A 27,720-nucleotide genomic window follows, 5' to 3' on the forward strand; every position below is an offset into this window, starting at 1 on the left:
GCACACAATTTTTGTGAAATAAGCTTTTTGTGAGTGTAGAACATTTCTGGGGTCTTTTATTTCAGCTCATGAAACCAACACTTTACATGTTGCGTTTATATTTTTGTTAAGTAAACATTTTGAAGTATATATACAGTACCAGTCAAAAGTTTGGGCACACCTGCTTATTCAAGGGTTTTTCTTTATTTTTACTATTTTCTACATTGTAGAATTATAGTGAAAATGTCAAAACTATGAAATAACACATATGGAATCATGTAGTACCCCCAAAAAAGTGTGAAACAAATCAAAATATATTTTATATTTGAGATTCGTCAAAGTAATTACCCTTTGCCTTGATGACAGCTTTGACATTCTCTCAACCAGCTTCATGAGGTAGTCACCTGGAATGCATTTCAATTAACAGGTGTTTATTTTCTTCTTAACGCATTTGAGCCAATCAGTTATGTTGTGACAAGGTAGGGTTTGTATACAGAAGATAGCCCTATTTGGTAAAAGACCAAATCCATATTAGGGAAAGAAAGACTCAGATAAGCAAAGAGAAATGACAGTCCATCATTACTTTAAGACATGAAGGTCAGTCAATGTGGAAAATTTCAAGAACTTTGAAAGTTTCTTCAAGTGCAGTTGCAAAAACAATCAAGCACTATGATGAAACTGGCTCTCATGAGGACCGCCACAGGAAAGGAAGACCCAGAGTTACCTCTGCTGAGGAAGATAAGTTCATTTGTGACCAGCCTCAGAAATCGACAATTAACTGCACCTCAGATTGCAGTGCCAGAGTTCAAGTAACAGACAAATCTCAACATCAACTGTTCAGAGGAGACTGCGTGTATCAGGCCTTCATGGTCAAATTGCTGCAAAGAAACCACTACTGAAGGACACCAATGAGAAGAGACTTGCTTGGGCCAAGAAACACGAACAATGGACATTAGACAGGTGGAAATCTGTCCTTTGGTCTGATCTGTCCAAATTTTTAGATTTTTCGTTCCAAACGCCGTGTCTTTGTGAGACACAGAGTAGGTGAACAGATGATCTCCACATGTGTGGTTCCCAGCGTTTAGCATTGAGGTGGTGTGATGGTGCTTTGCTGGTGACACTGTCAGTGATTTATTTAGAATTCAAGGCACACTTAACCAGCATGTCTACCACAGCATTCTGCAGCGATACACCATCCCATCTGGTTTGCGCTTACTGGTACTCATGTTTTTCAACAGGAAAATTACCCTAAACACACCTCCAAGCTGTGTAAGGTATATTTCACCAAGAAGGAGAGTGATGGAGTGCTGCATCAGATGACCTGGCCTCCACAATCACCCGACCTAATTTTAAAATGAATCTCTCCAGAAATAAGTCTCTCACTGTTGCCGCCTGTTATCGACCCCCCTCCGCTCCCAGCTGTGCACTAGACACCATACGTGAATTGATCGCCCCCCATCTAGCTTCAGAGATCGTTCTGTTAGGTGACCTAAACTGGGATATGCTTAACACCCCGGCAGTCCTACAATTTAAGCTAGATGCCCTCAATCTCACACAAATCATCAAGGAACCTACCAGGTACAACCCTAAATCCGTAAACATGGGCACCCTCATAGACATTATCCTGACTAACTTGCCCTCCAAATACACCTCTGCTGTTTTCAATCAGGATCTCAGCGATCATTATCTCATTGCCTGTATCCACTATGGGTCCGCGGTCAAACGACCACCCCTCATCACTGTCATTACACTCCCTAAAACACTTCTGCGAGCAGGCCTTTCTAATCAGCCTGGCCTGGGTATCCTGGAAGGATATTGACCTCATCCCGTCAGTCTAGGATGCCTGGTTGTTCTTTAAAACAAATTTCCTCACCATCTTAGAAAAGCATGCCCCTTTCAAAAAATGCAGAACTAAGAACAGATATTGTCCTTGGTTCACTCCAGACCTGACTGCCTTTGACCAGCACAAAAACATCCTGTGGCGGACTGCAATAGCATCGAATAGTCCCCGCGATATGCAACTGTTCAGGGAAGTCAGGAACCAATACACGCAGTCAGTCAGGAAAGCAAAGGCTAGCTTTTTCAAACAGAAATTTGCATCCTGTAGCTCTAACTCCAAAAAGTTTTGGGACACTGTAAAGTCCATGGAGAACAAGAGCACCTCCTCCCAGCTGCCCACTGCACTGTGGCTAGATAACACGGTCACCACCGATAGATCCATGATAATCAAACATTTCAATAAGCATTCCTCTACGGCTGGCCATGCCTTCCTCCTGGCTACAGTCCAGATAGCAGATGTTCTGAAAGAGCTGCAAAACCTGGACCCGTACAAATCAGCTAGGTTAGACCATCTGGACCCTCTCTTTCTAAAACTATCCACTGCCATTGTTGCAACCCCTATTACCAGCCTGTTCAACCTCTCTTTCGTATCGTCCGAGATCCCTAAAGATTGGAATGCTGCCGTGGTCATCCCCCTCCTCAAAGGGGGTGACACTCTAGACCCAAACTGCTGTAGACATATATCTATCCTGTCCTGCCTCTCTAGTCTTTGAAAGCCAAGTTAATAAACAGGCTACGCAGATGACACCATTCTGTATACTTCTGGCCCTTCTTCGGACACTGTGCTAACTAACCTCTAAACAAGCTTCAATGCCATACAACACTCCTTCCGTGGCCTCCAACTGCTCTTAAACGCTAGTAAAACCAAATGCATGCTTTTCAACCGTTCGCTGCCCGCACCCGCCCGCCCGACTAGCATCACCACCCTGGACGGTTCTAACCTAGAATATGTGGACATCTATAAGTACCTAGGTGTCTGGCTAGACTGTAAACTCTCCTTCCAGACTCATATCAAACATCTCCGGCTGGCCCTCGCTACATATTCGTTGCCAGACCCACTGGCTCCAGGTCATCTACAAGTCCATGCTAGGTAAAGCTCAGCCTTATCTCAGTTCACTGGTCACGATGGCAACACCCACCCGTAACACGCGCTCCAGCAGGTGTATCTCACTGATCATCCCTAAAGCCAACACCTCATTTGGCCGCCTTTCGTTCCAGTTCTCTGCTGCCTGTGACTGGAACGAATTGCAAAAATCGCTGAAGTTGGAGACTTTTATCTCCCTCACCAACTTCAAACATCTGCTATCTGAGCAGCTAACCGATCGCTGCAGCTGTACATAGTCTATCGGTAAATAGCCCACCCATTTTTACCTACCTCATCCCCATACTGTTTTTATTTATTTACTTTTCTGCTCTTTTGCACACCAATATCTCTACCTGTACATGACCATCTGATCATTTATCACTCCAGTGTTAATCTGCAAAATTGTAATTATTCGCCTACCTCCTCATGCCTTTTGCACACAATGTATATAGACTCTCCTTTTTTTCTACTGTGTTATTGACTTGTTAATTGTTTACTCCATGTGTAACTCTGTGTTGTCTGTTCACACTGCTATGCTTTATCTTGGCCAGGTCGCAGTTGCAAATGAGAACTTGTTCTCAACTAGCCTACCTGGTTAAATAAAGGTGAAATAAAAATAAATATATATATTTTTTTTAAATAGCCCATCCAATCTACCTACCTCATCCCCATACTGTTTTTATTTACTTTTCTGCTCTTTTGCACACCAGTATCTCTACTTGCACATCATCATTTATCACTCCAGTGTTAATCTGCTAAATTGTAATTCTTCGCTTCTATGGCCTATTTATTGGCTACCTACCCATGCCTTTTGCACACACTGTATATAGACTCCTTTTTTCTGCTGTGTCATTGACTTGTTTATTGTGTTATTGGCTTGTTTATAGTTTTTTCCATGTTAACTCTTTGTTGTTGTCTGTGTCACACTGCTTTGCTTTATCTTGGCCAGGTCGCAGTTGTAAATGAGTACTTGTTCTCAACTAGCCTTCCTGGTTAAATAAAGGTGAAATAAAAAATAAATAAAAAATGTGAATCCCACTACTGCTCTCTCATTTAGCTATTTGCGCCATAAGGATTGTAATTGTTGTAGATGGCTTTTCACAAATCTAAATGTGTATTTGAACCCAATAATGGTTGAATTTAAGAAGTTTAAGCTGCCTATCAATAATTGTTTTTGAAACCAGTGGACAGCCAGTGGAAAATGTGCTCTTGCAACAGCTGCATAGTGCGGATCCCAGCCTATGAAATAAAAGTGGGGCTTTTATTACTCAATCTAATTCATGCTGATGAAAAATTATTTTAAAAATCCATAGGCCTAATGGACACATGCTTAAACTCACAAACTTTTGATAGACTTAAAGGCGCAATATGTAGTTGCTACATCCATTTTTGGACTTATTAATTATATACAGTGGGGCAAAAAAGTATTTAGTCAGCCACCAATTGTGCAAGTTCTCCCAGTTAAAAAGAGGAGAGAGGCCTGTAATTTTCATCATAGGTACACTTCAACTATGACAGACAAAATTTGAAAAAAAATCCAGAAAATCCCATTGTAGGATTTTTAATGAATTTATTTGCAAATTATGGTGGAAAATAAGTATTTGGTCACCTACAAACAAGCAAGATTTCTGGCTCTCACAGACCTGTAACTTCTTCTTTAAGAGGCTCCTCTGTCCTCCACTCGTTACCTGTATTAATGGCACCTGTTTGAACTTGTTATCAGTATAAAAGACACCTGTCCACAACCTCAAACAGTCACACTCCAAACTCCACTATGGCCAAGACCAAAGAGCTGTCAAAGGACACCAGAGACAAAATTGTAGACCTGCACCAGGCTGGGAAGACTGAATCTGCAATAGGTAAGCAGCTTGGTTTGAAGAAATCAACTGTGGGAGCAATTATTAGGAAATGGAAGACATACAAGACCACTGATAATCTCCCTCGATCTGGGGCTCCACGCAATATCTCACCCCGTGGGGTCAAAATGATCACAAGAACGGTGAGCAAAAATCCCAGAACCACACGGGGGGACCTAGTGAATGACCTGTAGAGAGCTGGGACCAAAGTAACAAAGCCTACCATTAGTAACACACTACGCCGCCAGGGACTCAAATCCTGCAGTGCCAGACGTGTCCCCCTGCTTAAGCCAGTACATGTCCAGGCCCGTCTGAAGTTTGCTAGAGAGCATTTGGATGATCCAGAAGAAGATTGGGAGAATGTCATATGGTCAGATGAAACCAAAATATAACTTTTTGGTAAAAACTCAACTAGTCGTGTTTGGAGGACAAAGAATGCTGAGTTGCATCCAAAGAACACCATACCTACTGTGAAGCATGGGGGTGGAAACATCATGCTTTGGGGCTGTTTTTCTGCAAAGGGACCAGGACAACTGATCCGTGTAAAGGAAAGAATGAATGAGGCCATGTATCGTGAGATTTTGAGTGAAAACCTCCTTCCATCAGCAAGGGCATTGAAGATGAAACGTGGCTGGGTCTTTCAGCATGACAATGATCCCAAACACACCGCCCGGGCAATGAAGGAGTGGCTTCGTAAGAAGCATTTCAAGGTCCTGGAGTGGCCTAGCCAGTCTCCAGATCTCAACCCCCTTGAAAATCTTTGGAGGGAGTTGAAAGTCCGTGTTGCCCAGCAACAGCCCCAAAACATCACTGCTCTAGAGGAGATCTGCATGGAGGAATGGGCCAAAATACCAGCAACAGTGTGTGAAAACCTTGTGAAGACTTACAGAAAACGTTTGACCTCTGTCATTGCCAACAAAGGGTATATAACAAAGTATTGAGATAACCTTTTGTTATTGACCAAATACTTATTTTCCACCATAATTTGTAAATAAATTCATTAAAAATCCTACAATGTGATTTTCTGGATTTTTTAAAATCATTTTGTCTGTCATAGTTGAAGTGTACCTATGATGAAAATTACAGGCCTCTCTCACCTTTTAAAGTGGAAGAACTAGCACAATTGGTGGTTGACTAAATACTTTTTTGCCCCACTATATATACAGTGAAGTCTGAAGTTTACATACACCTTAGCCAAGTACATTTAAACTCAGAATTTCACAATTCCTGACATTTAATCCAAGTAAAAATTCCCTGTTTTAGGTCACTTAGGATCACCACTTTACTTTAAGAATGTGAAATGTCAGATTAATAGTAGATAGAATGATTATCTGTCATGGTAATTTCCTGTATTACTAAATGATCAGAGTTACAAACCACACACCAGTCAGAGTTATACTTAAACTTCATATTTTAATAACATGAGCTTCACCATAGCCCTGTGACTCTCAGATCAATTCTGTCTATAAATGGATTCTCTCAGAGTCCTTACAAAATAATACTTAGTATCTTTTATAGCCAAGATACACCCCTCTTCAACTACTCACATGATGAACCAAAGATCTTAGGAACATCACAAAGGGCCTTTTACTTGAGAGAGGAGTATCCCATAGCCAGATAGCATTAGCTATAAATTATCGTTCAGTTTGGTCTCTTAGACGAGGTTCTACTTCTCGTTCTTGGTACTTCATAGTACCAAAACATTACCTCATCCAATGGCATATATCAATTCTAGATACTACCATCTCAAATACACCCCCTCCTGGACAAGCTCACGGAGGGAAGTGAGCCTCTAGGTCATATACTAGGTCAAGATTCATGCAACATCAGAGGGGTAATACAATGGTTCCAGACACTGCCATGCTCCTCCCCCCAATGGGAAAAGGAGGGATTGACTGGAATACAGAGACGGTGGAGCCCTTTACATGGTTTAGGAACAGTTACAGACACATTCAAATATGAAGACAATCCTGACCTCTCCCCTCTCTGGGCCCCAAGTGACTATCTCACATAAGCATATTATGAAAGGAAATAAAACATCTTATTTATCAATGTTACATAACTAATTCTGATTCAGCTACGACATATCTCAGCTTTTATTTCTTTCATCACATTCCCAGTGGGTCAGAAGTTTACATACACTCAATTAGTATTTGGTAGCATTGCCTTTAAATTGTTTAACTTGGGTCGAAAATTTTGGGTAGCCTCCCACAAGCTTCCCACAATAAGTTGGGTGACTTTTGGCCCATTGCTCCTGTCACAGCTGGTGTAACTGAGTCAGGTTTGTAGGCCTCCTTGCTCGCACACGCTTTTTCAGTTCTGCCCACACATTTTCAATGGGATTGAGGTCAGGGCTTTGTGATGGCCACTCCAAAACCTTGGCTTTGTTGTCTTTAAGCCATTTTGCCACAACTTTGGAAGTATGCTTGGGGTCATTGTCCATTTGGAAGAGCCATTTGTGACCAAGCTTTAACTTCTTGACTGAAATGTTGCTTCAATATATACGCATAATTCTCATCCCCCATGATGCCATCTATTTTGTGCACCAGTCACTCCTGCAGCAAAGCACCCCCACAACATGATGCTGCCACCCCTGTGCTTCACGGTTGGGATGGTGTTCTTCGGCTTGCAAGCCTCCCCTTTTTTCCAGCAAACATAATGATGGTCATTATGGCCAAACAGTTATATTTTTGTTTCATCAGACCAAAAGACATTTCTCCAAAAAGTACAATCTTCGTCCCCATGTGCAGTTGCAAACCGTAGTCTGGCTATTTTATGGCGGTTTTGGAGCAGTGGCTTCTTCCTTGCTGAGCGGCCTTTCAGGTTATGTCGATATAGAACTAATTTTACTGTGGATATAGATAATTTTGTACCTGTTTCCTCCAGCATCTTCACAAGGTCCTTTGCTGTTGTTCTGGGATTGATTTGCACTTTTCGCATGAAAGTACGTTCATCTCTAGAAGACAGAACGGGTCTCCTTCCTGAGCGGTATAATGACTGTGTGGTCCCATGGTGTTTATACTTGCGTACTATTGTTTGTACAGATGAATGTGGTACCTTCAGGGGTTTTGGAAATTGCTCCCAAGGATGAACCAGACTTGTGGAAGTCTACAATTTTTTTCTGGGGTCTTGGCTGATTTCTTTTGATTTTCCCATGATGTCAAGCAAAGAGGCACTGAGTTTGAAGGTACTCCTTGAAATACATCCACAGGTACACCTGCAATTGACTCAAATTATGTCAATTAACCTATCAGAAGCTTCTAAAGTCATGACATCATTTTCTGGACTTTTCCAAGCTGTTTAAAGGCACAGTCAACTTAGTGTATGTAAACTTCTGATCCACTGGGATTGTGAAATAAGTGAAATTATAAGTGAAATAATCTGCCTGTAAACAATTGTTGGAAAAATTACTTGTGTCATGCACAAAGAAAATGTCCTAAACGACTTGCCAAAACTATAGTTTGTTAACAAGAAATGTGTGGAGTGGTTGAAAAACGAGTTTTAATGACTCCAACCTAAGTGTATGTAAACTTCCGACTTCAACTGTATATTACACAATACCAGTCTCATCGTCAACATTGAAGAGGCGACTGCAGGATGCTGGCCTTCTAGGCAGAGTTCCTCTGTCCAGTGTCTGTGTTCTTTTGCCCATCTTAATCTTTTCTTTTTATTGGCCAGTCTGAGATATGGCTTTTTCTTTGCAACTCTGCCTAGAAGGCCAGCATCCCGGAGTTGCCTCTTCACTGTTGACGTTGAGACTGGTGTTTTGCAGGTGCTATTTTATGAAGCTGCCAGTTGAGGACGTGTGAGGCGTCTGTTTCTCAAACTAGACTCCCACTCATCTTTTTGTTTTGGTTAGTGCCAGTTTGCACTGTTCTGTGAAGGGAGTAGTACACAGCGTTGTACGAGATCTTCAGTTTCTTGGCAATTTCTAGCATGGAATAGCCTTCATTTCTCAGAACAAGAATAGACTGAAACTAGAGTTTCAGAAGAAAGGTATTTGTTTCTGACCATTTTGAGCCTGAAATTGAACCCACAAATGCTAATGCTCCAGATACTCAACTAGTCTAAAGAAGGCCAGTTTTATTGCTTCTTTAATCAGAACTACAGTTTTCAGCTGTGCTAACATAATTGCAAAAGGGTTTTCTAATGATCAATTAGCCTTTTAAAATGATAAACTTGGATTAGCTAACACAACGTGCCATTGGAACATAGGAGTGATGGTTGCTGATAATGGGCCTTTGGTGTCATATGTAAATATTCCATTAAAAATCAGCCGTTTTCAGCTACAATAGTCATTTACAACATTAACCATGTTTACACTGTATTTCTGATCAATTTGATGTTATTTTAATGGACAAACATTTGGATTTTCTTTCAAAAACAAGGAAATTTCTAAGTGACCCCAAACTTTTGAACGGTAGTGTGTGTGTGTGTATGTATATATATATATATATATATATCCATTGATTATTGAAGAATATATAAATGCCTCATGAGCTTAGTTCAACTGTCAAACTCCATGAGAACCCAAAATATGAGCTTGTTTTTATCCAATGTTTGTAAACAAACACTGTATAGCCTCATACCATGGTTAAAACAATCATTTTGATATCATGGATGGTCAGTCCTTGCATCCATAGATGTATATTAATCTGAGAGTGGTTACATTTTCTGTTTGTCTGTTGCCAGTTCGTCTCATCAAGCCTACCAGCGTGTTTTTCTGTACTCCTGTTTTCTCTAGTCCCTGTTTTCTAGTCCTCCCGGTTCTGACCTTTTCTGCCTGCCCTGACCCTGAGCCCGCCTGCCATACCATTCGGCCTGCCCTGACCCCAAGCTGCCTGCCGTCCTGTACCTTTCTGACTCTGGCCTGGTTACGAACCTCTGCCTGTCCTCGACCTACCAATTGCCTGCCATCCTGTACCTGCCTGACTCAGATTTGGATTACGACTCTTTGCCTGCTTTGACTTACCTTTTGCCTGCCCCTTGTACTTGAATAAACTCTGAGACTCGTACTATCCACGTCCTTTGTCTTCATCTGGGTCTTAGCCTGAGCCTTGATAGTATGAACTGGCCCTGACTGACGCAGCAGACTCGGACCAGCTCCGCAACGCTGTCTCCTCCCAAGGAGCCACCATTGGAAGACACAAGGAGTTACTTCAAAACCTCATGGAAGGACTCCAGAAGTTGGCAGAAAACCACGACCGCGCTTTCAATGCATTGCTGGAGCAATTCCGCAGATATTCTACTCGGCAGCAAGCCTCTACGGTAACCCCCAGACTTTCAGTAACCCCCCTACCAGCGGCGCTTCTCCCCAGCCTATCCAAGCTTTACGAGAACCCTGCTTTACCTCCTCTGGAGCGATATGCTGGAGATCCAGGAAACTGCAGAGCGTTTCTCTCCCAGTGCTCCTTCATCTTCGAGCTGCAGCCCTCTTAATTTGCCTCAGATTGCTCAAAGATAGAGTATCTTATAACGCTGAAGACCGGGAGGGTTCTCGCCTGTGCGACAGCAGTGTGTGAGCAACAATCCACCATTAGCCTCAGTATGGAGGAGGTTGTGGCAGAGGGTAGGAAGGTGTTTGACTCTCTGTCCGGGAGAGCGGCTGCTCTGAAGCTAATCCAACTGTGTCAACTCCCGTAGTGTGGTATATTTTCGTACATTGGCCGCTGAGAGTGTCTGGAACCCGGAATCTCTTTTCGACACGTTCATTCACTAATTATTGTAGGAGGTTAAAGACGAGCTTGCAGCCCAGGAGCTTCCCATGGACCTTGACTCCCTCATCGCTTTGACCTTACGGATCGATGGGCGGCTATGGGAACATAGGAGGGAGAGGTCTGTTCCCGGTCACATTTGCCCACTCCCAATGTCACCCGAGTTCCCACGAGAATCACCAAGGGCGGTCGACTCACCTCCTCCAGAGCCCAAGCTACTAGGAAGTGCTAGATTGCCTCCGGATGAACATGCACGCAGATTGTCTGTCTGTATTTCAGGACTACAGGACATTATATTTCTACCTGTCCAATAAAAAGACCAGGCTCATCAGTAGGTACGAGGACTCTGAGCCGTACGGGATTTTCCAATCTTTCATTACTCGTACCCCTCTTCATGTTAACCTGTTGTGGGGTGACCAGGGCAAATCTCTCCGAGTGCTGATTGACTATGGGGCCGACGAGAGCTTCATCGATGCTATCTTGGTGTCGGAGCTCGTTATCTCCACTCAACCCTTCTCCCTTCCCATGGACGTCAGAGCGCTGGATGGGTGCTCTATTGGTCGAGTCACCCGCAATACGGTTCCTATCAAGGAAATCACAGTGAGTGTATGCAGTTCCTGCTCATAGAATCTCCCCATGTACCCGTGGTTTTTGGGTATTCATGGCTCCAGAAGCACAATCCCCTGATCAACTGGGCTACTGGTTCTATCTTGGGTTGGATCCCGTTTTTCCATGTGCATTGTCTTAAGTCGGCACAGCCTGACCCTGGACGTCTTCCTGCAGGCTTGGGAGAAGCCTCAGATCTCCCCGCCATTCCCGCGGAGTACACGGACCTTGACGAGGTCGTCAATAAGGCCTGTTGCTAGAAACAAGCTTTTCGCTGCACCTACAATAACATCTGCAAATCTGTGTACACGACCAATAAACTTTGATTTGATATATAGCTCCATAGTAAAACTTTGCACTTGTGCTAGTATCAGGCAAGTTGGCTATGTAACTGTTGGGATTTCCTAAATGACTGGGGCTTTTCCTAGAGGGAGGTGGCACATTGTGTAAGTGTAAATGTCACAATGTCTGACATCATTGGGAAGAGATTATCAATTATAACTCCAATGTCAAGAGTCTGTTTATTTGTCTACACTCTTAGAAAATAAATGGTGCTATCTAGAACCTAAAAGGGTTCTTCAGCTGTCGCCATAGGAGAATCCGTTGAAGAACCCTTTCCACAGAGGGTTCTAAATGAAACCTAAATGGTTCTACCATAAACCAAAACAGTTTAAAATGTATAAGGACTGCCAAAGAAACCTTTTGGAACCCTTTATTATAAGAGTGTATAAATAAACCTATTACACTTCTGCTCCTACCCCACTGCTCTCAGTGAGCGCTTTGCCATCTGCTGCCCAGCAACCGGCGGGTAGTTCCCACTCAGGTACATCTTCACCTGCTTAACTGCTATTCTCCTTATAGAGCCTTTTGATGTGGTCCTGTTTACATATATAAGGTAATATCTTCAGACACAATATAGCAGAAATTATTACAGTTACATGGAATGTGTTTGTTATGTCTGCTCTTCCTCTTCAGAGCCCTGTGTGCTGCATCAAGAGGTGAGTTCAGGCTTCTGGCAGGCCACCCTCTACCTGTCCACGGAGGTCCACCAACACCAGCACACCTCTACCCTCTTCCAACATCAGCCCCCTGGCATCTCTCCCTCTGCATCGACCCATCGTGCCATTGACCGTCTCCTGGGCACTACACCACATCGGGGGCTTTTTTTTCTTCATCTTCTCAAAGTTGGACCTTCGAAACGCCTACAATCTGCTTCGGATACGGGAAGGAGACGAGTGGAAGGCAGCCTTTAACTCGGCTAGCGGGCACCATGAGTACTTGGTTATGCCATTTGGACTGACTAATGCTCCCGCTGTGTTCCAGGCCCTGGTCAACTTTGCTAGCTTCTACCGCTGCTTCATCCGGGGTTACAGCACCCTGGCTTCCCCCTCTCAGCACTCACCTCTAACAAGGTTCCATTCATGTGGTCTCCAGCAGCTGACCAGGTGTTCTCGGATCTCAAACATTGATTCACTACAGCCCCCATCTTAATCCATCCGACCCGTCCCGTCAGTTTGTGGTGGAGCCTCGGATGTCAGAGTGGGGGCTGCCCTGTCCCAGCATTCTGCCCAGGACAAAAAGCTTCACCCCTGAGCTTTTCTCTCCCATCGTCTTACCCCTGCTGAGAGGAACTATGATGTGGGAAATTGAGAACTCCTCGCCATCAAAGATGGCATTGGAGGAGTGAAGGCACTGGTTGGAGGAGGTGGAACACCCACTCTTTGTGTGGACTGACCATAAGAACCTGGAATATCTCTGCACCGCCAAGCGCCTCAACTCTAGGCAGGCTCGTCAGGCCCTGTTATTCACCCATTTCACCTTTCCCTGCTCTGCCACTGGTCTCTAGCCCTTCGAGTGTTCCTTGGGATATCAGTCCACGCTCTTCCCTGAGCAAGAAGTCAACATACCCTCTTCCAGATGTTCGTCCGCCGCTGTCGCCGTACCTGGAAGCAGAGGGTATGGCTTTCCACTCAGGACCTGCCCCTCCGGGTGGAGTCCCGTAAACTTTCTCCCGTTTCATCGTCCCTTTCCCCATCTAAAAAATCCTTAGCCCCTCTGCTGTTCGTCTTCTGCTGCCCCACACGCTCCGTGTACATCCCACTTTTCATGTGTCTGGGATTTAACCTGTCTCACAGCTCTTTGTCTCCTGTTTCTTCTGTAATCATATTATTTTACGTAGTAGAAAGCGATGGGTAAGAAGAAGCCTACATAACCAACCCATAAAGAACATTTAACATCCATATATGGCCAGCTATGTAAAATGTAACATTAATTTATCCTGCAATAGATATGGTTCAATTGGTAACATACATTTGTGTCTTCTTCTTCTAGGGGAAAGTAATTTCAAAGTAACTGAATGTAATCAGATTACGTTACGGAGTTTGGATAATCCAAAATTTATGTTACTGATTACAATTTTGGACAGGTAACTATAATGGATTCAATTAGAAAGTAACCTACCCAACCCTGGCTGTAAACTTTCATTCTTAGGCTAGGTTGTAGCAACCTCATGATGGGTATAGGGCAAATTCGATCATCATGTAGTTGCCTAAACCTATCGACGTTACATTGAGCCAGGTGAATGGAATGTGAATGACAGTCATCCAATATGCTGTAATATAAATAAGGCCATGCTGGTAAAACAAAGTGTCATCCCTCATCTTAAATAGCACCAACCACCACTGATTATACCATAATGTGATGATACATAAATACTATGTATTTTTCCTCAGCCCCAACTTCCTAGTCCCATCACTCCCTTTTCCCCTGGTACCTGGGGAGGGCATGTCTTTGGCTGGAAGGCCCCATGGAGGGAGCCGAAGGGTCCTAGGAGGGGGACAACGGTGGCTGCCATAGGGGCCAACCTCAGCATCACATGGGGATGGGGCAGCTATAGAATAAAAAACAAATGTGTTCATTAAATTTGTATCTTGGCTTAAACAGGCATCATCGATATAATTGATATAAAACAGTGATAAAACAGTAGTACTTCTCCATACATTTCTGTCTGGTGTCGCCAGCATTGGTGGAACAGGTGTGGGTAGTATGCCAGGGGGCTGATGTTGGAAGAGGGTAGAGGTGTGCTGGTGTTGGTGGACCTCCGTGGACAGGTTGAGGGCGGCCTGCCAGAAGCCTGAACTCACCTCTTGATGCAGCACACAGGGCTCTGAAGAGGAAAGGCAGACATAACAAACACATTCCATGTAACTGTAATAATTTCTGCTATATTGTGTCTGAAGATATTACTTTATATATGTAAACAGGACCACATCAAAAGGCTCTATAAGGAGAATAGCAGTTAAGCAGGTGAAGATGTACCTGAGTAGGAACTACCCGCCGGTTGCTGGGCAGCAGATGGCAAAGCGCTCACTGAGAGCAGTGGGGTAGGAGCAGAAGTGTAATAGGTTTATTTATACACTCTTATAATAAAGGGTTCCAAAAGGTTTCTTTGGCAGTCCCTATACATTTTTAACTGTTTTGGTTCATTTAGAACCCTCTGTGGAAAGGGTTCTTCAACGGATTCTCCTATGACGACAGCTGAAGAACCCTTTTAGGTTCTAGATAGCACCATTTATTTTCTAAGAGTGTAGACAAATAAACAGACTCATGACATTGTAATTGTAATTGATAATCTCTTCCCAATGATGTCAGACATTGTGACATTTACACTTACACAATGTGCCACCTCCCTCTAGGAAAAGCCCCAGTCATTTAGGAAATCCCAGCAGTTACATAGCCAACTTTCCTGATACTAGCACAAGTGCAAAGTTTTACTATGGAGCTATATATCAAATCAAAGTTTATTGGTCGTGTACACAGATTTGCAGATGTTATTGTAGGTGCAGTGAAAAGCTTGTTTTTAGCAACAATGCAAAAATAAGCATTTTGCTGCACCTGCAAATCTGTGTACTCGACCAATAAACTTTGATTTGATATATAGCTCCATAGTAACATATCAAATCATCCAAAGAGAACTTGATGACAGCTTGAAAACCAGGGGCTCTATTCAATCACATCCGCTTGAACCGACATCCGCATAGCAGTTGTTTTGGTTGTATCGGAGGTAGAACTATGCGCTGTCAAATATACCAGTGACTCCTGGTATTGTACCACCTGCTCCTCATTAGCATAGTGGTGAGTATCCCCGCTTGTCACGCGGGAGACGGGTTCAATTCCCCGACCAGGAGGGAGGACTGTTTTCGGGCGGGAGGTAGCCAAGTGGTTAGAGAGTTGGTCCAGTAACGGAAAGGTTGCTCGATCAAATCCCCGAGCTGACAAGATAAAAATATGTCCTTCTGCCCCTGAACAAGGCATTTAACCCACTGTTCCTAGATTGTATTTGTAAATAAGAATGTGTTCTTAACTGGCATGCCTAGTTAAATAAAGGTATTTTTTTTAAATTGTAATATATGGAGCTCTACACTTTTAATGATAGTCCCTGATAACTCCCTTGTGTTTAACAGCCAATCAGTATCACTCGAGGTTGAAGGTCAAGGGGATATGTAAATGAGCTGTCTTGCAGTTTGAAGTGTGCCTATGTAACAGTGTAATTAAATTGTTCAAATGGGTATTGCATAAAATGGGTAATATGCCACCTCCTGGTAGATTAGTGTGTTTACATTGTCTAATACAATCAGTGATATAAGTATGGGATTCTGGGTAATCCCCAGCAGATTTATGTAGAATGGATGTGGGTGAGTTGAAAATGTAGTGGTCCCAGGATATAAATGTATGAAATCCACCTTTTGCATCGTACATTAGCAATTATGTTATTAGTAACTATTGTTCTTGGTTTGGCGTCAAATAAGCCACTCTTTATATGTTATTTGCAGAATCTCAGTTTTCCATGTGGGTTTCATGCTACTAGCTAAAGTTCCCTCTTTGAAGTTAGTAGCCCTAGTATTATCGGCATATTCAACAGCGTTTAATAAATATATTACCTTCAACAGTGTTATCTTGTGATCAAGCCATCAATATTTTGTGATTATTGGTGTTGTAAAAATATTAGCTAACGAGTTAGCAATTAGCATGTTTGACATTTCAGTGGAAATATTATCTGCATACGGTCCCCAGTTACTGGCCACCTTACTATTTTGTTCAATTACAAGATATATATCTGTTTAATTTTGTTCAAAAAAGAGACATCAACCTCGTATCTGAAGTGTTTACTAGATAGTTGACTAGTTGGCTAGCCTTCCGGTTAAAAAAATAAGACTTGCCTGTCAACTTTTCATTGCATAGCCCAATGCGCCCCCCTAAAGACCTAGTAATATTTTACATCAATAGCAGTCAATATTAATCGTCACCTTATTTCAGTTTCATCTGAAAGTTGTAAATTCTTGGTTATCTTCACGAACCCTGGCTAACAAGTTGAATCAGCAATACAAAATTGGGTTTAATTATTTCTTTACTAAATACCTAACTAATCACACAGAATTACATATACACAGAATGAATCATACCTTGATTACAAATTATATCATGAAGGAAAACGTCCCTAGCGGAGGGAACAGAAAAGGGGCTGGGTTTGAGTGAAAGCGTGGGAAGACTGAGGAACAAAGGGAGAAGCGATGTCTCTATCGTAAATACAGTATCGTATGCATTCTAAATTACAGCCCATTTGGAAAAGGATAATGCAATACATATTTACTCTGAGCTGTGCTTCGGTAGGTTGGTGGGAGATGGAAGGCCGTGTTGCCCAACCAAGTCCTTTGTCTTTGAAGAATGTCTCTGGTGGTAAATTGGATACGTTGTAGTAACGTCGTTGTAAGGTAGACGGGATACTCTCTGTTCTTTCCTAGCCCACGTTTGTAGCTGCTGTTGCTAACTCAACGGCTAGGAGGTATCACTTCTGTAGTGAATAAGAGTTCAAAGTTCATACCATTCGCAACCAAAGCTCATTCTGAGGTTGGCTTAGTTCTGTAGTTGACATGTTAGTCCTTTTAACGTATGGACCGTCGTCCTCACATCCTCGGAACAGCAGATTACATTTTCGTCAAGGCTTTATACAGTGGTGCGAGAAGGGTGTGTTTGAAACGTTTTATAACCCGTGTCTCTTCACAGGGGCGGGCCACTGATTGAGCCGAGCCCTAACCTTATGAAAACCCAAATCTCTCATTTGGAAGCTAAAATTACATTTAATCTCTTCACCAATAATTTTATATTCCAACATTTAAATTGAACAACAATTCCATGTGAATCCGATAACTACTATGTGCAGACTTTCCACTGTAGAGTTTATGTCATCCTATTATTGATGAGAATATCTCAGATGACAACTGAACTGACATCATATTCATTAAGTACCACCGCATATGTTCAATTGGTCAGATTACCAGAATATAGTTAATTTCCCCCCACCTTCTGATGTTCCCAGAATCTCTGTTAACCAAAGGATTTTCAAATGTCACATCAGTAGGGTAGAGAGAGGAAAAGGGGGGGGGGGGGGTATTTATGACGGTCATAAACCTACCCCCAGGCCAACGTTATGACAATACTAATATATAAACTCAACAAAAAAAGAAACGTCCTCTCACTGTCAACTGCGTTTATTTTCAGCAAACAACTGAGACATAAACCGAACAAGTTCCACAGACATGTGACTAACAGAAATTGAATAATGTGTCCCTGAACAAAGAGGAGATCAAAAGTAACAGTCAGTATATGGTGTGGCCACCAGCTGCATTAAGCACTGCAGTGCATCTCCTCCTCATGGACTGCACCAGATTTGCCAGTTCTTGCAGTGAGATGTTTTCCCACTCTTCCACCAAGGCACCTGCAAGTTCCCGGACATTTCTGGGGGGAATGGCCCTAGTCCTCACCCTCCGATTCAACAGGTCCCAGACGTGTTCAATGGGATTGAGATCCGGGCTCTTCGCTGGCCATGGCAGAACACTGACATTCCTGTAATGCAGCAAATCACGCACAGAATGAGCAGTATGGCTGCTGGCATTGTCATGCTGGAGGGTCGTGTCAGGATGAGCCTGCAGGAAGGGGACCACATGAGGGAGGAGGAAGTCTTCCCTGTAACGCACAGCTTTGAGATGGCCTGCAATGACAACAAGCTCATACCGATGATGCTGTGACACACTGCCCCAGACCATGACGGACCCTCCACCTGCAAATCGATCCCGCTCCAGAGTACAGGCCTCAGTGTAACGCTCATTCCTTAGATGATTAACACAAATCCGGCCATCACTCCTGGTGAGAAAAAAACGCGACTCGTCAGTGAAGAGCACTTTTTGACAGTTCTTTCTGGTCCAGCGACGGTGGGTTTGTGCCCGTAGGCGACGTTGTTGTCGGTGATGTCTGGTGAAGACCTGACTTACAACAGGCCTACAAGCCCTCAGTCCAGCCGTTCTCAGCCTATTGTGGACAGTCTGAGCACTGATGGAGGGATTGTGCATTCCTGGTGTAACTCAGGCAGTTGCTGTTGCCATCCTGTACCTGTCCCGCAGGTGTGGTGTTCGGATGTACCGATCCTGTGCAGGTGTTGTTACACGTAGTCTGCCACTGCGAGGATGATCAATTGTCCATCCAGTCTCCCTCTAGCGCTGTCTTAGACGTCTCACAGTACAGACATTGCAATTTATTGCCCTGGCCACATCTGCAGTCCTCATGCCTCCTTGCAGCATGCCTAAGGCAGGTTCACACAGATGAGCAGGGACCCTGGGCATCTTTCCTTTGGTGTTTTTCAGAGTCAGTAGAAAGGCCTCTTTTGAGTCCTACATTTTCATAACTATGACCTTAATTGCCTCTGTCTGTAAGCTGTTAGTGTTTTTATGACCGTTCCACGAGTGCATGTTCATTAATTATTCATGGTTCATTGAACATACATGGGAAACAGTGGTTAAACCCTTTACAATGAAGATCTGTGAAGTTATTTGGATTTTTACAAATTATCTTTGAAAGACAGGCTCCTGAAAAAAGGAAGTTTCTTTTTTTGCTGAGTTTATATACACTGCTTATATACACTGCTATATACACTGCTCAAAAAAATAAAGGGAACACTAAAATAACACATTCTAGATCTGAATGAATGAAATATTCTTATTAAATACTTTTTTCTTTACATAGTTGAATGTGCTGACAACAAAATCACACAAAAATTATCAATGGAAATCAAATTTATCAACCCATGGTCTGGATTTGGAGTCACACTCAAAATTAAAGTGGAAAACCACACTACAGGCTGATCCAACTTTGATGTAATGTCCTTAAAACAAGTCAAAATGAGGCTCAGTAGTGTGTGTGGCCTCCACGTGCCTGTATGACCTTCCTACAACGCCTGGGCATGCTCCTGATGAGGTGGCGGATGGTCTCCTGAGGGATCTCCTCCCAGACCTGGACTAAAGCATCCGCCAACTCTTGGACAGTCTGTGGTGCAACGTGGCGTTGGTGGATGGAGCGAGACATGATGTCCCAGATGTGCTCAATTGGATTCAGGTCTGGGGAACGGGCGGGCCAGTCCATAGCATCAATGCCTTCCTCTTGCAGGAACTGCTGACACACTCCAGCCACATGAGGTCTAGCATTGTCTTGCATTAGGAGGAACCCAGGGCCAACCGCACCAGCATATGGTCTCACAAGGGGTCTGAGGATCTCATCTCGGTACCTAATGGCAGTCAGGCTACCTCTGGCGAGCACATGGAGGGCTGTGCGGCCCCCCAAAGAAATTCCACCCCACACCATGACTGACCCACCGGTCATGCTGGAGGATGTTGCAGGCAGCAGAACGTTCTCCACGGTGTCTCCAGACTGTCACGTCTGTCACATGGGCTCAGTGTGAACCTGCTTTCATCTGTGAAGAGCACAGGGCGCCAGTGGCGAATTTGCCAATCTTGGTGTTCTCTGGCAAATGCCAAACGTCCTGCACGGTGTTGGGCTGTAAGCACAACCCCCACCTGTGGACGTCGGGCCCTCATACCACCCTCATGGAGTCTGTTTCTGATCGTTTGAGCAGGCACATGCACATTTGTGGCCTGCTGGAGGTCATTTTGCAGGGCTCTGGCATTGCTCCTCCTGCTCCTCCTTGCACAAAGGCGGAGGTAGCGGTCCTGCTGCTGGGTTGTTGCCCTCCTACGGCCTCCTCCACGTCTCCTGATGTACTGGCCTGTCTCCTGGTAGTGCCTCCATGCTCTGGACACTACACTGACAGACACAATACTTTGAGATCTGGAGACTGGCTAGGCCACTCCAGGACCTTGAAATGCTTCTTACGAAGCCACTCCTTCATTGCCCGGGAGGTGTGTTTGGGATCATTGTCATGCTGAAAGATCCAGCCACGTTTCATCTTCAATGCCCTTGCTGATGGTAGGCTTTGTTACTTTGGTCCCAGCTCTCTGCAGGTCATTCACTAGGCCCCCCCGTGTGGTTCTGGGATTTTTGCTCATCGTTCTTGTGATCATTTTGACCCCACGGGGTGAGATCTTGCGTGGAGCCCCAGATCGAGGGAGATTATCAGTGGTCTTGTATGTCTTCCATTTCCTAATAATTGCTCCCACAGTTGATTTCTTCAAACCAAGCTGCTTACCTATGGCAGATTCAGTCTACAATGCAGGTCTACAATTTTGTCTCTGGTGTCCTTTGACAGCTCTTTGGTCTTGGCCATAGTGGAGTTTGAAGTGTGACTGTTTGAGGTTGTGACCGGTGTCTTTTATACTGATAACAAGTTCAAACAGGTGCCATTAATACAGGTAACGAGTGGAGGACAGAGGAGCCTCTTAAAGAAGAAGTTACAGGTCTGTAAGAGCCAGAAATCTTGCTTGTTTGTAGGTGACCAAATACTTATTTTCCACCATAATTTGCAAATAAATTCATAAAAAATCCTACAATGTGATTTTCTGGATTTTTTTTCCTCATTTTGTCTGTCATAGTTGAAGTGTACCTATGATGAAAATTACAGGCCTCTCATCTTTTTAAGTGGGAGAACTTGCACAATTGGTGACTGACAAAATACTTTTTTGCCCCACTGTATGTTGAGCAGGCGTTTCATGACAGGGTGTCACGTCTGATGCAGATGCAGTTGAGCTTATTTCTCAAGTCAGTTGTTCGAATGGAGCTAGGAGTGTTCATGTTTCCAAGTTTCAAACATGTTCTCAAATGCCATTGAAATGGCAGCAGCGATATGAGAACCAGCACATTCTTGAGCATGAAATATGGCTTTCCTCAGTACGAAATCCTCATTGACCCACTGTGCTGTCAGACTCGTAATGCTCATGGGGCTGATATCGCTGGTCCAATTGTCCGTGGTGAAGCTAATAGCAGTGACGCCCATAGCAAGTAGCTCATGGATGTGAGTTTCAACAATGCTGTGTAACTCCGGTAGGGCAACATCTGAAAAATAGCGCCTACTTGGTCGTGAGTACCGGTGCTCGATCAGTCGGCGAAAGCCAACATCATCCACGACAGAGAACGGTTGATTGTCAAGGGCCATGAATTCCATTATCTTGGCATTAATGGATTTCACCTTTGAGTTGTCTCTCTGAAATGTTCTTACTCTTTCAAATGACTGCTCGATCCACACAGCAGACATTGTGGGCTAGGTTAGGAATGCTGTGTTGCACGTGTAGCGCTATATTCTTTGTGGCGTCATTACGTCATACGTTATATAGGTATGCACGGTAGCTTTGACATCGGTTTTGCACATCGCGGTTAAACTAGACATCGGGCCAATGCAAAATAAGTTGCATCAGCTCAGGCTAAAGCTATGTCAGCTAGCAATAGCATAGAACAGTTTGTGCATGCTATGGAAAAAAAGGGCCTCCATGTTAAGCAATCACGGGCACAGTCAGAACAAAGACAGGCCGCTCGCTCAACCAGCAGCAGACAAAGACTTGTGGAAAAACACACAAACCAAAGAGGTGCCCTGCATTTAGTGTTGAGTGTAAAAGGTGTGGAAAGAGAAATCACTTTGCAGCTGTGTGTAGGTCAGGGACAGATGTTGCTCTTGTTGAAACAGAGGTTAGGGAAGTGGACATGTTGTTCATAGGTGCAGTGACACAAGCACACGAGATGCTGGCTGGCACACAAACTGCGTATAGGGGGACAGACGGTCAACTTTAAGTTAGACATAGAAGCTGAAGCTAATGTGTTCGCACAAGCAATAGCAGACAAATTGTCCAAGCAATTCAAAGTGAAAGAGACTGAGACTGTACTCGTAGCCTATGGAGGCACCCGCATCAAACCAAAGGGCATCATGACATTGCAAGTGCACACGCGGCACAAACAAGCCCATCTACAGTTCTATGTTACAGATGCATCTGACACACCACTGCTAGGCAGAGAGGCATGTGTGCAGCTTGACCATATATGAAAAGCTGCAAGAGTTGCATGCTATGCTCCACCTTGCATCTGTGTTTAAAGGACTATGTGAGTTTCCAGGCCAACACCACATTTACATTGATCCAAAAGTCCCTCCTGTTGTTCATGGATGTAGGAAAATCACATATGCTGTGCTTGATAGGCTGAAAGAGACATTGGACATTCAAGAGCAGAGGGGTGTGGTCAGCAAAGTAACCAAACCATCAGCGTGGGGTAGCAGCCTATTCCTAACAGAAAATTAAAATGTCTCTCTTAGGGTGTGTCTGGAACAAGGCCATACAGCACCAACACTTCTCCATTCCCACCTCAGAGGATGTGCAATGCAAGAAGATCTTCACTATCATAGATGAGAAGGAGGGGTATTGGCAAATAAAGCTGAATGAGGAATCAGCTGATCTCTGCACATTCAATACCACATGGGGTAGGTACCGGTTTCATCGCTTACCTTTTTTGCATAAAAAGGCATTTCAGCAGATTAACTTAGTTATGGTGACATTGATGGTGTCTATGTAATTGCAGATGACATGATAATTGCAGCAGCCACCAAAGAAGAGCATGGCCACATTCTACAGCAGGTGATGGACAGAGCTATCCGTCTGAATGTGAAGTTAAATGCTGAGAAGATATATTACATGGTAAGTGAAGTACATCATCAGTGCAGACAGGGTTAAAGTAGACATCTCCAAGGTGACAGCAATCACACAGAGTCCCCTACCAGAAGACAGAAAATATCTACAGAGGTTACTGGATATGACACGTTTCCTAACCCAGTTTAACCAAGATGAAGCCACGCTCACTGCACCACTCAGAATGCTCCTCAGGAAGGACATGGCATGGCAGTGGCACCCAGAACTACAAGCAGCACTGGAGAGACTGAAAAAAAGCCATTTCCACTACAGCGCTGCTGAAATTCTTCCAATTCACAGGAAGAGATTGAAATACAAGCGGATGCATCCAAAGATGGAGTTGGAGCTGTTCTGATGCAAAGTTAACAGCCTATAGCCTTTGCATCCAGAGCTCTGTCTGGGGCAAAACAAAATTATGCCCAGATAAAAAAAGAACTCCTGGCAATCGTGTTCGCACTGAAGAGGTTTCACCAGTATGTCTATAGTGTCCCGGTCAGTTCAATCTGACCGCTAACCGCTTGAGGCTATAACCACCAGGCTTATTGGAAAGGCGCCTGCCTGTCTTCAAAGGATGCTCCTTCAAATACAGAAATATGACATTCACATCGTCTACACCCCAGGTAAAGACATGTTAATAGCAGACACGCTATCCAGGGATGTACCCCAGACTGCCACACATGAAGTGTGACCTCAGTGACGAGAAAGTAATTTATGCAGTCTCCACACATCAGCCACTGGAGGGTGCTGTTATGCAACAGCTGAGAGCAGTCACAGATGCAGACAGTGAGATGTAGCTGCTGAGGAACCTACACAGAGATGGATGGCCACACAAGAAGAAAAGTGCACCACTGAAAGTGGAAACCTGTTGGCACATCAGAGACTCTCTTTACATTGAAGATGCACTGCTCATGGTAAACAAAGGTATTATCATTCCCAAATACTTTTTAGAACTGAGGTACAGAGGCTCCACATTGCACATCAGGGCAGTCAACGCTTCTTAGCGCATGCCAGAGCTCTCATGTATTGGCCAGGCCTCACTGAAGATGTCCGAATGACGGTTGAATCGTGCACTTCCTGGCAAAAAAAAAAAAACAGCAACCGAAAGGAACCACTCCTACCACACACAGTGGCTGACATTCCATGGCAAAAAAATCGCTGTTGATATCTTTGAGTTCCAAGGGCGCTCATTCCTTCTGATAGTGGACTACTACTCCAAATATCCAGACGTGCTGTCGGACAAGACATCAGGTACTGTCATAGCAAAGTTTAAAGCTGTGTTTGCTAGACATGGTATTGCAGCTGAACTGATTGCAGATCATGTACCCTTTTCAAGTGCTGAGATGGATCATGTTTGCAAAAGAGTGGGGTTTCAAAATCCTTCATTCTAGTCCAGGGTTTCCCCAGTCAAAGGGAATGGCTGAGAGGACCATTAAGTCAGTGAAAAACATGCTCACGTCGACAGCACAGACAGGTGTTGACCCTCACACAGCTCTACTGAACCTGAGAAACACACCTGTCACGGGTCTGCAGTACTCTTCTGCTCAGCTACTCATGGGACATGTCCTACGCTCCGACCAACCTACAAGTAAAGCAGCCCTTCAGCCATAAATGTCCAGCATGGCTTGAAACGCAGATAGCTGCAGCAGAAGACAATCTATGACAAAACAGCGTCACCACTTCCTTCGTTTCGGGAGGGAGAGAGAGCGTGCATGGAGAGGTACAAAAGGATGGCAGCCAGAAACAGCGGTCAGAATCAGAGATGAACCGTGATCATACGATATCATCACACCCGCAGGAGCTCGCTACCGCTGAAACAGAAAGCACCTCAGACCTGACAGAACAGCCAGGTATAGGGCTAACAAAGAAGTCACAATCACTGACTCAGACCAGGAGGTCGAAGAGGAAACACAAAGACACAAATTAACACAGACAGAACATGACAAATGACAGAACACCAGAACGCGCTCATAGAGAATCACACCAGTCAATGCACCAGAGTAGGCAGGTGCACTAAATTATCAGTGAGGCTACAGGACTATGTCCTTGAGTGAGTCAGGGGTAAAACCTGGTATTGTAAGTGAAACTAGACCACCACCTACCTTTGACACAGTATTAAAAATACTATATTCTTCTTAAAAAGTTATGTTTACTTGCAAGCTCTAGCTAAGGGGGGATGTAATATTTTTTAACCTTCATTTAACTAGGTAAATCAGTTAAGAACAAATTCTTATTTACAATGACAGCCTAGGAACATTGGATTACCTCCCTTGTTCAGGGGCAGAACAACAGATTTTTACCCTGTCAGCTCGGGGATTTGATCTGGCAACCTTTCAGATACTGGCGCTACGCTCTAACCACTAGGCTACCTGCCACCCCATCATCTTTAATGATAGTCCATAACTCCCTTGTATTTAACAGACAATCAGTATCACTTGAGGTTGAAGGTCAAGGAGATATGTAAATTAGCTGTCTTGCAGTTTGAAGTTTACCTGCGTGAACAGTGTTAATCGTTACCATGCTTCGGATATAAAGCTAAAAGTAACAGTACTTCAGTCTCCATTGTCAAGTTCATTCTACCGTGCCATCTAGAGCACGACAGGCATTATACTTAGGCTGATTAGAAATCCTCATGATTTTGTTTAATGATTTTCAATTTGAGCGTCATTATTTCTATATAGTCTACACTTTCTCGTTCTGAACTTGTAACTTGTTGTGGCTTTGCGACAATGATCAAGAGCAGCTGCTCACCGATTTGACAGCTCCAACACAGTTACACCTCCCGAGTCACGACACCGCTAAAACGTTAGCTATGCAGGTGTCGGCTATTGTCGGTTAATGCTTGATCTGATTGAATCTAGGTCAAGCTGTGTTTCACAGGACAGACTAGTTCCAATGACTACACAGTCTAAAAAACACAAATGATGCATGTTATGGGTTACATCATTAGAATAATCCAATTGAGGACTTTGGCTTTACAAATCCATTTAATTCATTTGGGAGGCATTCTTCCCAAGGACGCATGACCGGTAATGCTGTTAGTGAATGCTGATACACTAAACAGTTACATACATCAGGCTAGGTGCTCACCTTTACTGCAAGGTAGAGGACAGACTACTCATGTATTCTACTACATTAAATGTGTAAATGTGTACTGTCTTTGGGTGTGTGCCAGCGGGCCAGATTACTGTCCACATTATGAGACAAAAGTCCATAGAGAATCACCAGCGCATATAACCTGCAATTAACTCACTTTGCTGAAAACCTCCTGTGAACATAAAAAGCAACAAATCCCCTTTGGATTATGCTTCTTCCCCATGCATGGTGTTTCTATAGTGAAAGAAGCTTTGGGAGTCTCATAATGGATTGTTAGAATCTCTTTAGGGTGATGCCCTCCCTATGGGTTGAATGGAGGACAGATGAGAGAGAACTGATCCCTCTCTCTGCATGGCGTAAATCCCTTGGTGAGAGATGGGGTTTGTATGGGGCAGAGTTGATGCAATACTATGGGGAGGTGGCAGTATCGAGCCTGAGGCAATAGAGAGAGAAAACAGTAGCCCTCTGGGACTACCCCCCTTGATGACCACTGATGAAAGTCCTTCACTGTTGTGTAGCGTGTTTACACTGAGACAAATCCATGTCACATATCCTTGAATGTAGCCCATTACAGGTTGTGAGCCACATATACCACAAAACAAATTGTGGTTGTTGAATGACAGAATCCAGCTCTGAGACACTGTGTTTACCTTTAATTAACTAGGCAAGTCGGCTAAGAACAAATTCTTATTTACAATGACGGCCTACCCCGGGCCAAACCCTAACCCGAACAAAGCTGGGCCATTTGTGCACCACCCTATGGGACTCTCAATCACAGCCAGTTGTGATACACCCTGTAATTGAACCAGGGTCTGTTGTAATGCCTCCAGCACTGAGATGCAGTGCCTTAGACCATTGTGCCACTCAGGAGCTAGTCTACTTGGACAAGACCTTACATGCTGGCTGCTGTTTATGTTCCTTCCCTCACAGAGCAGTGGTGGTTTATTTGGACTGGGGTCTTGGGTCAATGATGTATATAAACCCTGGATTGCTGATGCTATGTATTGGCCACTAAGTGGCTTTGAAGCCCCCGGTCGGCCATATTGGCACTCCCCAGTAGGCGTCGTCCTCTATAGGAACGGATGGAATTCCACAGTATTTCAATTAAATGTTTAAAGGACAAAATAACATGTATTTAAGTATTTTTTTTATTGTAGTGGGGACAGTAACATTAGTCATCTAGAAAAAATGATACCAAGATGGAGGCACGGGGGCTTCAACACAGTGCCCCCTATCAGTTATCTAGTGTATATATAAATCATTGGGTTAAACCTGTGCTTGGAGCTGTCAGTCCGTGGGGTAGGTATGTCCTCCCTTACTTTACTTCCTGGCTGTTTGTTTGTCATCACAGTGCCGTGGCTGCCTTGACCTCTCTAACCCCTCTGGGCCTGAGAGATCCAATGGTTTGATCCCTCCATTCTCATAAAAACTGTTAAATCTTCTTGGATTGATGAGGAATAGAAAAATGGTATGGTTGAGAGGGATGAGGCAAAAGGTATGGCAATTAAGCCCGGTAACCCAACGGATTGGCCTAACTAATACTGCAAATTAAGAAATCATGTGACTGAACTAAATAGAAAGAAAAATAAACTATACTATGA

At 43.9% G+C, this 27,720-nt stretch overlaps 1 protein-coding gene across 2 annotated transcripts in view; it reads right to left on the reverse strand.

Moving 5' to 3' along the window:
* LOC139382722 (autism susceptibility gene 2 protein homolog) overlaps nucleotides 1–27,720 on the reverse strand; it is a 33,573-nt gene that overhangs the window by 3,241 nt on the left and 2,612 nt on the right. For both annotated transcript variants that reach the window (XM_071126827.1, XM_071126826.1), the window contains exons 2-3: nucleotides 14,078–14,244; nucleotides 13,852–13,968 (exon numbers count right to left, since the gene is read on the reverse strand). In XM_071126827.1, the coding sequence (XP_070982928.1) occupies nucleotides 13,852–13,968; nucleotides 14,078–14,101 (141 nt within the window). In that variant the 5' untranslated portion in view covers nucleotides 14,102–14,244. The remainder of the gene's footprint in view (nucleotides 1–13,851; nucleotides 13,969–14,077; nucleotides 14,245–27,720) is intronic.

This window comes from Oncorhynchus clarkii, chromosome 24 (assembly GCF_045791955.1).
Source record: "Oncorhynchus clarkii lewisi isolate Uvic-CL-2024 chromosome 24, UVic_Ocla_1.0, whole genome shotgun sequence".
Classification (NCBI taxonomy): Eukaryota; Metazoa; Chordata; class Actinopteri; order Salmoniformes; family Salmonidae; genus Oncorhynchus; species Oncorhynchus clarkii.